The sequence below is a fragment of the Cupressus sempervirens genome, chromosome 3 (genome assembly GCF_028749045.1).
Source record: "Cupressus sempervirens isolate cs-2001-9-10 chromosome 3, ASM2874904v1, whole genome shotgun sequence".
Classification (NCBI taxonomy): domain Eukaryota; kingdom Viridiplantae; phylum Streptophyta; class Pinopsida; order Cupressales; family Cupressaceae; genus Cupressus; species Cupressus sempervirens.
In genome coordinates, this window is record NC_143120.1 from 392633701 (window position 1) to 392649246 (window position 15546).

A 15546-nucleotide genomic window follows, 5' to 3' on the forward strand; every position below is an offset into this window, starting at 1 on the left:
GGACGTCATGGAAATCAAAAGTGGAAATTGCCTATTGAAGAACATGAAAAACTTCTAGAGATAATAAAAAGTAGAGAGGATCCTAACAATACATTGTTTGTGGAGCTCTAGTTTACCTATGTACTTATTGTGGAGCTCTAGTTGAGTTATGCTTGTATAGCTCTTATACTTTCATATTTAATATTGATAGGATATTTGTTTTATAAATTTTTGTACATTGGATCATTTATCTTGCATATGCAAAATTAGACATGTATGTTATTTTTATTTAAATTCGACATGGATATCTCATTTAAGACTAGGTCTCTTAGGACCTCCCCTTAAGACAACCCTTTTAGTATTTGTATGTATTTATATGTACATTGTTTATGTTTTCTTACATATGATTGTTAATGTTGTTATGTATTTATGTACATATAATCTTTATATGTTCTTATATGATACATTCTTTATGTTTGTATATAATAGTTATGTTCTTACATGTATATGTTATATGAACTATGTTACATATTACATACATTATATTTTATTAATTAAATGTTGTTAATTATAGTTAATTAAGAATGTATGTCATTAAATAGAGTTAATTAAGTCATTAAATGGAGTTAATTATTAAGACATTAAATATAATTAGATTAAATATAGTTAATTAGATTAAATATAGTTAGTTATAGTTAATTAGGTTAAATATAGTTAATTATAGTTAATTAAGGCATGTCATTAAATAGAGTTAATTAAGTCATTAAATAGAGTTAATTATTAAGACATTAAATATAATTAGATTAAATATAGTTAATAGGATTAAATATAGTTAGTTATAGTTAATTAGGTTAAATATAGTTAATTATAGTTAATTAAGGCATGTCATTAATATAGTTAATACATGATCTACATTAAATATAATTAGACTAAATATAGTTAATTATACAGTTAATTAAGACATGTCACTAAATATATGTTATATTGTTATGTACATCGACCATTAAAATTATATAGTTAATTACACTTAGATTAAGGCATTAAGATGAATAACTATACATATACATGTAAACTTGAATATTGAAAATATGAATAACATATAGAAACATGTGCATAACACATACATAAGTTACATAAAAGATGAAGACATCAAAAGATCAATAAAATAGACGTCTACATTAAAAGATCAATAACATACATTTGCATATATTTGGAGAATATAATGTACCCATATCAAATGTATAAAAATAGATCATGTATCAAATGTCTGGAAATAACATATATAAAACATCAAAATCTCCATATAAACATGTATCTGGAAATAACGTATAAAACATCATTTAGTGTCCATGATATAAACACGTATCTAGAAATAACATATAAAACATCAAAGTGTCCATATAAACCATGTATCTGAAAATAACATATAAGACATCAAAGTGTCTAGATATAAAATGTATGCATATGGAAATAATATATAAAACATCAAACTGTCCATATAAATATGTATCTAGACATAACATGTGTGTAATAAAATAAAAGGCCACATATGATCTAATCAGCTACATCCCCCCTCCTGATCCTGGGCCTTGTCCCCAAAAGGGTCTATCAGCTACATCTAAACCCTGTGTCAAATGATAACTTGAACCATTTAATTATGTGTACAGACAAATTATATCAAGATCTACATGTATATAAATCAAATATATATATATATATATATATATATATAGTAACATACCTGGGACTCACGACGTGTAGGATCTGTTGGTGTCTGCAGATCAACAAAACGTAACATACTATCACTCAAACCCTATAACACATACAAAAACACACACATATACATTAATTTAAACATATAGACATATTATTTACTATAATAAAAATAAATCTAAACATATAGAGATATTTACCGTAGCATTATGTAATGCTCTGCCGATCTAACTGATATCTGAATCATGTAATGAAAAAATAGTATCAGTATCCAAGTCAATAGTGCAGCCCTGATCTGAAAGCATGGAAGTAAATAGACCACGCTGTATGGTGCCACTGAGATCCTGAGTAGGGGGGGTGTTGTAGGGTCCTGAGTAGCTGGGGCTAGTGTTGTAGCCTGGGCCTATGTAGCAGTAGGAGTAATAGAAGATGCAAGAATGTCCTCCTGCCTCTGTGAATCCTCTAGGACTGTTGTACATGACAAGATATGTCTAATCTAAGAGCTCATGTCACGAAGTGGAATCCCTGAGAGTGTAGATAATGCTCGATATGCATCTAAAAGATTAGATGCTAAATATGATGCCAAACGATGCAATGCATCCACCTCTAAGACTGCAGAAATGTCTACAGGAGAAGGTATGTCTGCAACTCCATAGTCATCATCAACAAGTGTGCTAGATGATGCAGCTATGGGAGTGGTACCTTGAGACCGTAGCATATATCGACTACATCGATCAGAAGAAATCTCATGTAACTGTGTGGCGACGGTGGTGATGCTCGAAAAAATCTATGTCCTAATTGTGTCATCAGGAACACTCTCACCTGAAGTAGCCATCTGTGGACCTCTCGGCATAACCAAAAGTTTTGGACCCACCATTGCCCGTTTGTTAACAGGTGCAGGAGTGTTCGCGAGTCTAAATCTGTCTGAAAGTCTCCCCTGACCCTACCCAACATGCCCTGGATAATCTGTATAGTCAACATCATAGTGTAAATGAAATTTTGCAAATAATTGTTTGCAGAAATATAGGGGGAACTCATCTTTCTGTGGCCATCTATGATGAGTAGCCAACCAATGAGGATACATCAATGGTGCGACGAGTGGATCAGTACACTTTGTCGCAGAGTAGCCTCTGACTCTAAGATGATCTGCATAAGATGGAAACATGGATTTCACCATGCCAGTGGAAACCTCAGTGTCAATCTGTGTGTACTTCACAGTGCCAATGACACTGTGAGATAAAGAAGAATAAAATGTCTCAATGCTCATATCATCAAAAGGTTTGTATGATTCAACTGTCTGAATCATACGAAATAACTCCTCTCGCATTGTTGTGACCTTCTCCCTATTAGGGAGGGTGGTAGAAGAGGAAAGTGAGGTATCCAAAACCTGCATAGCACGAGATAATCTCGCAACTGTATCTCTAAATAACTGTTGTCTATCATGAGTGGAGGAGGTCGATCTACGTGTTGTACCAGACTCAGCACTTTGACCCCCACAACGAACACTGGCATCCCCTAACAATGCAGGAGCACAATCCCCAGAACCAAATGCCATAATGTATATATGAAAATAAATATGAGGATATGAATGTGAAGCTACAAGAGTGATAAATATCTAGAGATCTGCACATGCATATATATACAAATATAAACATACAAGTTTATTTAAATTAAAATAATTAAAATTAAAATTTAATTTGAACCACATGTACATATAAATACACAACATTAAATGTATGGTGCTAAATTCAATCATGTAACATACATATGTATTTTAAAACAAATTATCTTAGAGACCATATCTAATGTACATTGTAACGTGCTCATGCAAATGTGAAAATTAAATATTCGTACATGTGCATGTATATGCAATAAAAATAAAATAAAATTTCTTGATTAAATGATAACTAAGTGTACACATGTACATACATGCAATAAAAAAATATAATTCTTGACTAAAATCTAGATTTTGATGTAAATGCTTTGATGATTATGGGGAGAGTAGATGAGAGTTAGGACACAGGGATAGAAAAATTTGTTACTAGATAAGTAAATGAGTTTAGTTAGCAAATGTTAGTTTACAATTTAGAACTCATGACTTAATTTAGTAGTTTGAATTAGAGTTAAGAATGTTAATAAAGTAAATGGGATATAGTTTTATTAAGGTTGATAGTAAGGTCAGTCTATTATGTGCTATTAAACATATGAATACCTATTACAACCTATAACAAACGTAATGACCTAGTAGGAGTCCTTAGGTCCCCTTAACATATATATGGATAAAAATACCTAGAAATGTATCATAAGAGGTTGTTATGTGTCATTTGGTAATGTAAGAATCATCATTACCTAATAAGACCTATTATATCCTAATAATACATATTAAGACTTATTTGAACCTATAAAAAATAGTATGACCTATTACAACTCCTATGTCCCCTTAAGACACACATGTATGGATAACGTATTGAAAAACGCAATTGACATAAGTGATCTTAATGTGTTGTTTGGTAATGTAAGATTCATTATTACCTGACAACACCTATTATATGCTAGTAAACATATGAATACCTATTACAACCTATAACAGATGTAATGACCTAGTAGGAGTCCCTAGGTCCCCTTAACATATATATGGATAAAAATACCTAGAAATGTATCATGAGGTCGTTATGTGTCATTTGGTAATGTAAGAAACATCATTACCTAATAAGACCTATTATATCCTAATAATACATATTAAGACTTATTAGAACCTATAAAAAATAGTATGACCTATTACGACTCCTCTGTCCCCTTAAGACATAGATGCATGGATAACGTACCTAAAAACATATCATTTAACTGATCTTAATGTGTTGTTTGGTAATTTAAGACTCATTATTACCTAACAATAACTAGTTGTTAAAATGAACATCATCAATATCTAAGTGTGGTTCATTCGGTTAGTAGAGGGCCTATGTTATGGTTAGAATATGGTATGGGTTATGATTGTAGTTAATATAGGGTTATGTTAGAAGGTGTATTTAATGTCAAAATTAATTTCACCATAAGATATTATTGTTTCACCTCTAGATCCATCAGGTTATGTTAGAAACTGAATAATGTCCCCTAAAGGTTTGCTACATTTTTTACTAATATTTTTCTACATGTTTACCTCATTTTTTTCTATATTTTTTAACTAATTTTTTTGACATTTTAACCTAATGTTTTTCTATATTTTAACCTAATGTTTTTCCTAATGTTTTTCTATATTTTAACCTAATGTTTTTCCTAATATTTTTCTATATTTTAACTTAATGTTTTTCTACACTTTTAATTAATGTCTTTCTACATTTTTATCTCATGTTTAACTACATTTTTGCTAACAAATTAATTTAAATACCATTCTAAAACAATCTAAAATAATTTAAATAATTTAAACATATTAAAAATAAACAATTTTAAGCATTTCACTCACAAAATAGGTCAAAAACAACTATTTTAAGTACAAGTAACATCTATTAATCAAAAAATAAGTTTTAAAACTATTAAAAAATGGGGAGGAAAAAACCACTAACCAGTTACGGTTGAAACCCTTGACCCTCTCTCCAAAAATCCAAGAACCACAACAGTAACAATGATAGCTGCTAGAGGTTTGCGGCAGTTTTTATACCGGCTCGGGGTTTCAGCCGTAACCGTTTTGGCCGAACGGGTTTCGGCTAGAATGGTACGAGCCACATAGGCGCGTGAAACTGCCATGTATGTTCGGCCGGAGCCGTTACGGCCGAAACAGTGAAAGATATCACAAAGGGTGACATAGGTTTGTAACAATTTTTCTAATAGATGAACTTGTGGTCTTGATAGTTGTATATAATTTGAGATCTAGGATAGGAAAGTAGAGAATGAAATTAGATAGAAGGGAAATATTAATATTTGGCTCTATAAGCCAAAGCTCCTAATAGATTATAATTTAAATGTTTATGGTTGCGACCAAGTAGGCCTTAAGCCTAGCGTGTTAATGGAAGATTATCTCACGTATCTACATTGGAACTCTCTATAATTTTTTGTGTTTTCTCCTGTGATTGTCTTCCATGTGTAACTCTTAACAAAGGTACCTTAGGATCCCTTTCTTTGGGATTCGTAGCCTTTCCTTGCTAGTGAACAAATTGATCTTCATCAATGGAGTCACCATTAGCAAAAAGTAGAGGAAAATGATAAAAGACACCATGGACATGGAAAATAAACACTATCCCAACAAGAAAAATGACCCAAAAATCTATACTCAAAAGGGGTTCCAAGGTTTTTGATACTATATATAGATAGATAGATAGATAGATAGATAGATAGATAGATAGAGAGAGAGAGAGAGAGAGAGAGAGAGAGAGAGAGAGAGAGAGAGAGAGAGAGAGAGAGAGAGAGAGAGAGAGAGAGAGAGAGAGACATTTTCCACAAAACACTGTCCATAATGAAACCTATCAAAAACTACTGCCAATGCCAAAAAATGGCACCAAAATGGAAGAGAAATATAACTAAACTATATTTTAAAAAATCCATACTAGAATTTAAACTAGATTATGTCACCTTAATGAGTCTCATCCAAAAATATTTCCAAAGGAACACACCAAACAAAAGGGTAAAAAAAATTTATTACAAAGGAGAAAGTGATAAAAAGTGTTTCACCCATCATCATCATCATTTTCATTGACATTCACATCTCCTTCTACTACTATATGTGGATCATCCTCCTCCCCTCAACTACCCCTTTCCTATCTCAACCCTGAGTCCATGTGTTTCTTTGGTGGGTGACTTGTTGGGATTACTCATTTTCCCTTTTTCTATTTAACCAAATTGATATTTAGTGATTATTTGGATACTATAATACAAGATCAAATAATTGGATAAGGTTTATGTTAATATGAGGTATCAATTTATATGTGGTGAAAGTAATAATGCAAAATTGTCAAATGATTTATCTATGTAATGAGTCAAGAGTGGTTACAACCAAGGGAGAACACTAGAAGAACATGTTGAATGCTTTTTTTTAATTGATTTTATGTGCTATGTGTTGATACAATTATTCTACTCTATAGCTACTTCTTTGTATATTTCCCTAGAGAAATTACCTTTGATTTTCAAGTCATTTGTATCTTTCCCTAAGAGAGTCCTGGATGCAAATCTAATGGTTCAAGCCTCTTGTAATAATTTTATATATTGTGAGATATTCTCAATGTGTTTTTTCTCTCATTGAATTTTCCACATAAATATGGTGTTCTATTGTGCATTTGTCGAGATTTAAATCTTTCATTATTGCTAGTTAAAGTTACATGTTTTGGAATTAAAGTGAGATTTTAAGATTGTCAAAGATTGGTATTAGCAAATTTTATCCCACAAACATTTCTTGTGTCTAATCCATATACTATATTATCTTATTATTATCATTATATGAGAGGATATTTTTTTTAAAAATTACAAGATACTTATCTAGTGTACATTTTTATATTACCTCCATTTTCTTACATTCTAAAGAATATGTGGTTATTTCTCTTATTTTAGAAAATATATATCATTTACCCCAAGCTTTATATCATACAATTTTTGATTTATTTAACTTCCTCTCAAGCTAATATGGTCCCAAATTGAACCTTTATCTAAAGTACTCTTCTACTATCTCACCACCCTCAAGAGATTATTTTGAAAGTCTATAGTTTTATTTAGTCTAGTAGTTTGAACTCTTAGATTTTCACATAAGAAAAAACTCTTTCCTATTGCCTCATAGAAATATCTCTCTCAAATTGTGTACTACTTGACATATTTTATCACTAGTATCATGTGTCCTTATTAAATATTACCCACAATAAATATTAAATATAAACATTTCTTGATTGTCTATAATTTGTAAACAACATTTCCTTGTGTTTGGTAAATCAACAAGACCATGATTATTTTTATCTAGAATTCTCTAGAGAAGAGATATCCTTAACCCCAATTCTACTAATGGTAGCTTTGTCATATGTTTACCATAACATTCAACATTATAACTAGTAGATGTATACATTTTTTTCAATACATTCATCATATTATGTGTTCTCCTTTTTGTTGTTGTCTTCCTTGAAGACCCAAACTCTTTGAAGTCATAGATCCTCATATCTCTAAAAATGTCCACTACATCAACTAACTTCCTAAAAGAAATTTCTTCCTTCACTATTTCTCTCAAGCTTTCTTCTATCTCTACATTTTTCTTATGAATACACCTTGGAGGAAATCATCCTCTGGTACTTCCCCCACTTCAATAATATCTAGATAATTTAACTTATATTTATCCATCCTAGTCTATGATGATTCCTCAATCTCCCTATATCAACTTATGACCTATCTATTCCTTATAACAATCATTTGTTACTATATGAAAATTCGTATTCTCCTTCTCTTCTTAATAAACTAGATTTTGTACCACATGTATATCGTAATATCCTATGCGACCATTTATGTGCCCCATTACACAATGTTAGTTGCATCACCCTTCATGAGGCTTGATATTATCTTGGTGCTCTCTAGATGACATTTTTATGATCTTGTTTATTACTTTCTTGATTGTATTTACTAAAAGATGACTGATTCAAGAATCATATCCTTCAAAACATTGTCTCTATTTTTTTTCTTTCAATATTCTCATTACATAATCTCATAAATGCCTATTATAATACCATCAATGATATAGGAGAAGATCAAAGTACCCAGTTAAGGTTTCTTATACCAATTCACCCCACTACACCAACTAGCTCGACACGTAATAGAAATACAAATAAAGTACAACAATTAATATGTTATACTAAGATATAACTATGTTTGAATGGTATCATTTATTGATCAATAATAATTATAATACATTGAGGCCTTTGAGCCCTAAGATTCAATACACATAAATCCTTGAAGATTTAAACTATTGATTATATAAGCCTACTACAGACTCCATATGATGTTCTTTGATATTGTAGCTCCTTGGGCCCTTATTATTCAAATGAAAATTTTAATTTATGATGGCATTGCATGAATTCAGAATATGCTTCAACTTGTGCAGTTTATGTTGAAACAAAAGTCCATCCAATATATTCATGTTACCACAATATCATAATTATATTTAATGTGAAATAATGCTATAGCCATATAATTAAACTTGGAGTAGAACAATAAATAATTACAAAATTCATAGAAACACAAGGGAAAAAATATTTGTGATGTAAATTGCTCAACCCATAAAATGCTTCAAGATCAAAGAGAGATTGTGAAATAAAGGCCCAAACCCTTATATCAATTAAGAAAGGCACACTTATATGATAAGATCAACCCATTTACACTAACTAGATCTAAGATGAATGGCCAATAAAAAATATATTTCAATCCCTAGTTTAAATAGAAGGAACAAAACCTACTTGGAAAAAAACCTAAAGAGTGTAGGAATACCAAGTTCACCAAATTATGTATGTAATCATAACACCACAAATAAATATCCATGGCAATTTGATTTAATGACAATGATAAACTTGAGTCTAACTTGGGATAAAGAGTTGGATTTTTAAATTGTCATTACAAGAAATACAAAAAAACCAATAAAGTAATTAAATAAATCATTTGTAATCAACTCCAAATGTCAAGAAGGAATTATTATAATAGACAAAAACTATTTTTTCATGGTATGAGAAAATGGTACTTTTAGATGAGTGTATCAATAATAACAAACTTTGTGCAAAGTTATCTAACTCACATCTCCAAGTGTGGAAATGATCTTTGTGATTACAAAATAAAACCCATGTTCCAATTATACTTAGAGTTGAGATGTGAGCATCTCTTATTCATTCCTCTTACCTGTTCATCAATGTGTTTGTGACTTACAACAACTAGCTGACAATGTTTGAAGAGGTTTCTAGATAGAGGATAGATTTTTGGTCAAATTTTAAAGTGATTTATTTCAATGGTAGTGATCAAAGATCAAAACAACAAGCATCCATTTAGTATTCCTATGATGATGTAATGCTAATGCTCTAGTTATGCTCTCTACATGCATGTATCACCAATACTACAAACCTTTTTTATGACTATAAAATTCTCCTCTATGCTCATGTTAAAATGATCTGTGTTATTACAAAATAAAACCAATATGAAAAATTGAACATAGAGTTAAGCATGTGAACTTCTCATCTTGATGCTTCTATAATCTAATTCACCAATGTGTTTTTGGCATGTAACAATTGGCCAACAATGTTTAGAAATGTTATTGAAGAGTTTGCTAGTTAGAGATTACCTATGTTGGTCAAAGCTTAAAGTGGTCGATTCAAGAGAAATGAAAAGATATCAATTACTACGAGAATCCATGTAGTGTGCCTATGATGATACAATGCTAAAACTATAGTTATGCCCTCTACACTATATCACTATTGCTCTTGAATCTAGACTTACCTAATAATAATGAATATGGGCATATCATTTAAAGCATTATCTTAGGATACAGTTTAAAGTAAATTGCATTGTAGCAACCCATAGTAGTTAGTAGGAAAGATGGAATATGGGTCAAACGTAAATTTTGAGATGTGAATGCAAGGGATTCAAATGAGTAATGAAAATAACATGGGTCAATTTTGCATTTACGAACCAAAACTACAGTGATGAATGATAAATATTGCAAGATTAGAGCTAGGCCTTTTGGACATATACATGTAAATGAAGTTGGAATGATATTATTTACCAACTTTCATGCAAAAATCACCTACTTTGAATCTAATCAATTTATAAAACAACCTAATGAAAATGAAACCAAAACATGTTGAAATTGAAGACTCTAATTCGTATATCGAAGTGGGATGAGTTACCTTTGCATCTATGAATCAAATCTAGAGTGATGAATAATAGAAATTCCAAAATTAGATCTAGACCTACAAGATTCACACCTATAGATAAAACTAAACTAAAATTATGCACCAACTTTCATACAAAAATATATCAAAATATATATGGTGATATGTATATCAAAGCAACATGATCAAAATGTCACCAAACCAAGAAATGAAAAGGGCATGGGTACGCAAGGGCATTTTATATCAGTGAGTGTATCATTTTTTTTTTCATTTTGTTGATTAGAACAAATCCATTGGAGAAATAAGTACATTGATAAGCAAAGCATGTAGGTGTAGGTGTTTAAGTTGATCAACTCATTCATGTGAACATTGAGATGTCAGCATCCCCAAGAAAGAGAGATGGTCGTCCTTAAGATAATAATGGAGATGAATCCTTTAGGTGAATGATTGAATGGCTCTGAAACTTCCAGGGAATGAACTTCTATTGTTTTCATGGGGACGCCTTGTCTCCATTCATGCATCCACACCCAAATGGACGAGAACTGTTCCTCATTATTAGGACGGCTTGTCTTAATACCTAAATCCAGACCCAAGTCGACCAAAATTGATTGCATTAATTATACTGTCTCCTCCATCATATATGATATAATTTGAAAATCACAAGGCATTTAGCCAGTCCCATATCATCTTCACATGCTTATCATATTTTCTTCCAAATAGACAGACCACTTCACACCACATGGAAGTGATGGAAGTCTCAAAACAAACTCTTACAGACTTCTTTATTCAGTCCAGATTAAGCCCACATGCATTAAATGTAAAGGTATGGAAGCCCATCAGCATTGATGGAACAGAAAACAAAACTTGCGTATCATGGTTGAGAGACAAATGTTGTTAACCCATGATATGTTAACTTATTACAGTGACGAATAGAGAGACAAAGAATGTTCCATGCTTAAGGAAAAAAAGGTTATGTTTGGAAATCTCAACACATAGAAGATGAATAAGTAAAACACACAGATTGTATTTCTTTTGGAAAGAAGTATCACAAATTGACATTCGGACAATAGCTCACAATGGCATTGTAACTATGCTTGAAATCTGACCCTTGTTTGAAGTAACTTACAAGACCATAAAATATGGGTCCTTATCTATAGATAACACATACGACTCTCTTATACACATTGTCTCAGTTTTTTTACAGTAGGGCAATCCTATAAGGTGAAAGATGGTGCAAGCTGTGATTAAGAGTATTATTATTTGCGTTGATTTGATTACATTTAAGGTAATGACTCATTGTGAATAGGGGGTTTTCTCTGAGCAGGAGTGTAGTCCATTCTCGTAATCTCTCCATTGTCATCATAATCAGTTGATTTTGTTGAATGTGAGTTGAAGAATGTCTGAGACTTTTCTTGAGAAAGTGGACTTGCTGGGCTAAGTCTCTCACTATTTGAATCTGGAATGACATTTTTAGAAGCAAGAGTTCTACCAGACATCTTCTTGGAGGAGATCTTTAGCACTGCTGGCCTTTTGTGTAATGTTTTGAGAAGGCTGCTCATAAACGATTTCAAAGATGTTCTCGTGTGTTGTTTTTCATTCGTCTGTTAAGATAAAATAAAACGACTATTATCAATAGGTGTGAAATTTCAACCCTAACCCTAATCTTAATGATTTAGTATGAAATGAAATAGAAGTTTGAAATCAGAATTAGAAAAGAAAAACCAATGTAAAGATAACATTGTTATATAATACCTCTAAGTTGGATTTGTCCTCTCCATTGACCACTCGTATTGCCCTAGTTGTCCAAATGGAAGAAGCCTGCTTCTCTGCAGCAAGAAATAACAGTTGTCCATCAGATTTTGTTACCAACTAGCCTCAAAATCCCTACTTATCTAAAGAAGACATAAAACACCCATAAACAAATAAGAATATGCAGTATTACGGGCAGATCAGAAGAAAAAAAACAAGCTTGAACTATGAAGTATAGCTTGGTGATCATAATTGAGAATCGGTAGACAAGCATAATTCAAGCTTAAATATTGAAAATCCAGACTGTAGAGCTTTAAAACAAAGAGAATATAATACCAGTTCATAATCATAGATTGTTTTTAAATTCAATTGTTTTAGTTTCTTTATCAACTTTTTGGATAATATTCTATGATCTATCATCAAGATGAAGAAGAACTAATAGAATAAACAATGATGATAGATCATAAAATATAATCTGAAATATTGATACAGAAACAAACACACAATTGAATCTAAAAGAAATCTACAATTAATTCATAGATTGTAGAAAATCAATACATTTTGTTTAATATTCATAGTGCTAAGCACTGAGTCTTTGGATTACACACCAAACAACATACAACCACATATTAAAAATCTCGTTTAAATATATACATAGAACTTAACTTTTCATAAATGGATAATATTGTCAAATTTCACACACCCCAGAGAAAGTAATGTGCAAACTTTATCTCGTAAGAGCTATAATAGAATATTATGATGTCTATCTAATTCATACATTTGACCCCATGGATGGAGTTTACAGAACTAGTTTGAGTTTTGAGTCATGGGCTTCTTACAAATCTATACAGAAGCCCTGATTTGTTTGTTCTCTTTTACTTGGTCTAAGTTTACATATACTTCTGCTTACATCCAAACTCTAAATGTTAATCCCGTCTCTTGTCTAGTAATATCCTCTTTGGATGATGCTTAAACAAATATTGCAGAACCAACTTAGTGGTGCTTAGGGCCGTGGGTTTGGGGTCCACTATAATCAACGTTAAAATTAGGCTTCCCATACATCTGAGGAGGTATGTGCTCTTGGGTAGGTGATTTAGTCATCTCATTTGAAGCCAAATGTTTCCCTTCATTTTGTGAAGATTTATGATTTAAACTGGCACCTGTCAACTCATCGTCAGACCCAATCTTGGAGGCTTGTACATGGCTGCCCTCAGGTGACTTATTGCTGCTACGGCCCACTTTCTTCTCTCTCAATGCTTCCCCTTCCACTAATAGTTTTCTGCTCCTTAACGCCTGCCATGACAGAAACATATCATGAATCAGATAAGATTGTACCAAAAAAACAAAAAGAACCAGATTACAATATATGCTACACGGATCTAATGTTGTATCAAACACAATGTTTGACTTCATTTTGTTTTATAGAAGTCTTATATATAGTCACCCAAGTCTTAAAGAGGAGAAAACCCTTGTACCCATCTAGAAAGATAAGAGAGCTTTACATCATATAAATACCTTGTGCTTCCCAAAGGAGTTAAGGAATGATTCATCGGTTGTAGAAGCAGCTGGATGGTCTATTTGTAATGCTTTCTTTATACTTCGATCTGCAAGAGAAGAGACCCAAGTCAGCAATTTATCATTGTAGGCTAAATTCTTCATCAGTTTCAGATATGCTTACTGTTGGTTACGATAAGATAAGTTATGCTAGAGGATCCATTTCTTGAAAGATTCCAACTAAGACAGTATTGTAACTTCTTCATCAGTTCATATATGCTTACTGTCAGTTTCTATAACTTATATAAGTTATGCAAGGATCTATTTTAAGGAAGATTTCAACTATGATGTTACAAGATTTTCATCAGTTTCAGATATTCTTACCATTTCTTTCTGTCGTTTCTTGATTTAATTGTGTATGTTTATTTCTATCAACATTCAGATCTTATTTAATGATCCAACATCAGAACTTTACAGATTTCATCTTTCTATTTATGAACTCTTGAAGATCCTGATGTTGGATCAATAGATATGATCTAAGATGTCCATACAAATAAACATAGTCCACAAACAGCACAAAGAAATATTATAGATTGTAGAAATCTGATGTAGCTAACACTTATTATCAATGACTACAATATAAATTCTACTAGAAGATCCATTTCTAAAAAGATTTCAACTAAGACCATATCATCACTTCTAGATATGCTTACTATCAGTTGCTACAACATGAATTATGCATAGATGACCCATTTCTTGAAAGATTTCAAACTTGACAATATTACAACTTATGCATTAGATTACCTTGACTGTAGGCTTGTATCAAGCTGCATGATATTAAAAGAAGTCCCACGAGAACTAAAGCCATGGACTTGAACCCCATGATGACAATCTTACAAACACCCACCTACAAAAAAGGCTTAAACTCACTCTGAAACAACGAGAGTAGTAACTAGATGGATAGATATCCCACAAGCAAGATTGTGTGAGTATGAGTTATGTGCTCTGACAGCACTATATAGGGAGAGAAACTTGGTGTGCAGTTGAGTAGGGAAACAAAAGGTACAACATGCCTAGACTAGTGTCTCATATGATGAGACGTTCATATATAATCTTGCTTTTGCTTTGTCTCTTGTCAAATTCACCACCAAATCTTTCCTTGCTCTTCTAATGCAATGTATCTGAATAGAGACGTTTTCACTTCAGAATTTCCAGCAAAACACTTGCACTGACAATGGAGAAAGAAGCAAGGTTCATATTATTATAGGATTCAGGGAAGATATAGAGGCTCGGAGAAGTATATAATAGTAATTTTAACCAACATTCCGGGAAACTTGTTGAAAAACAAATGCATGTGTTGTGTGGAAAGTGAAGGAATGAGGATCCCACATTGGGGTTATTAGTGGACAGTGATTAAAATGTTTTGTCCTTAATCAGGGCTTGGAAAGAATGGCGGTGTAAGTTCCATAGTCAGGAATGGGCAGAGACTTGTCAATAGATAATGGGTTGCTGTGTTGCTCCCTCTCCCTGGTGGAATGTTTATTGTCAATCATTTTCTTTAGGATTAAAGAAATCTTTATTCAAATGCCCTTCACTTTCAACGATTTAAAAAACTATATATTATTTACAAGTTGTCTATCAGGATTCCCAATGAGCTTAGTATAGATATTATAGGTTTCCGAATGTTCTGAAAAGAGATTACCAATGTTAGAAATACAAATTGTGTTTTATGGACAGCCGTTTCTAAATCCTCTCAATTAGCGGAAGTTTAGTTATGATT

General features: G+C 31.9%; 1 protein-coding gene across 1 annotated transcript; it reads right to left on the reverse strand.

The window, feature by feature from the left end:
- Window positions 1-11523: 11523 nt before the first annotated feature.
- LOC149566676 (uncharacterized) lies at window positions 11524-14761 on the reverse strand. The gene is made up of 5 exons (XM_089819991.1): window positions 14571-14761; window positions 13788-13876; window positions 13433-13565; window positions 12276-12349; window positions 11524-12124 (listed from the first exon to the last, which is right to left on the reverse strand). The coding sequence occupies exons 1-5, from the start codon at window positions 14647-14649 to the stop codon at window positions 11804-11806; spliced, it is 696 nt and encodes a 231-aa protein (XP_089676117.1). The 5' UTR covers window positions 14650-14761; the 3' UTR covers window positions 11524-11803.
- Window positions 14762-15546: the final 785 nt, after the last annotated feature.

Excerpts from the sequence above, each read along its gene's own strand:
- LOC149566676 (XM_089819991.1), bottom strand. The coding sequence starts at position 14,649 with ATGGGGTTCAAGTCCATGGCTTTAGTTCTCGTGGGACTTCTTTTAATA. Across the intron at positions 12,350-13,432 it reads GTCTGACGATGAGTTGACAG|AGAAGCAGGCTTCTTCCATT; the intron begins GTGCCAGTTTAA and ends TTCTTGCTGCAG. Across the intron at positions 12,125-12,275 it reads AGGACAAATCCAACTTAGAG|ACGAATGAAAAACAACACAC; the intron begins GTATTATATAAC and ends TTATCTTAACAG.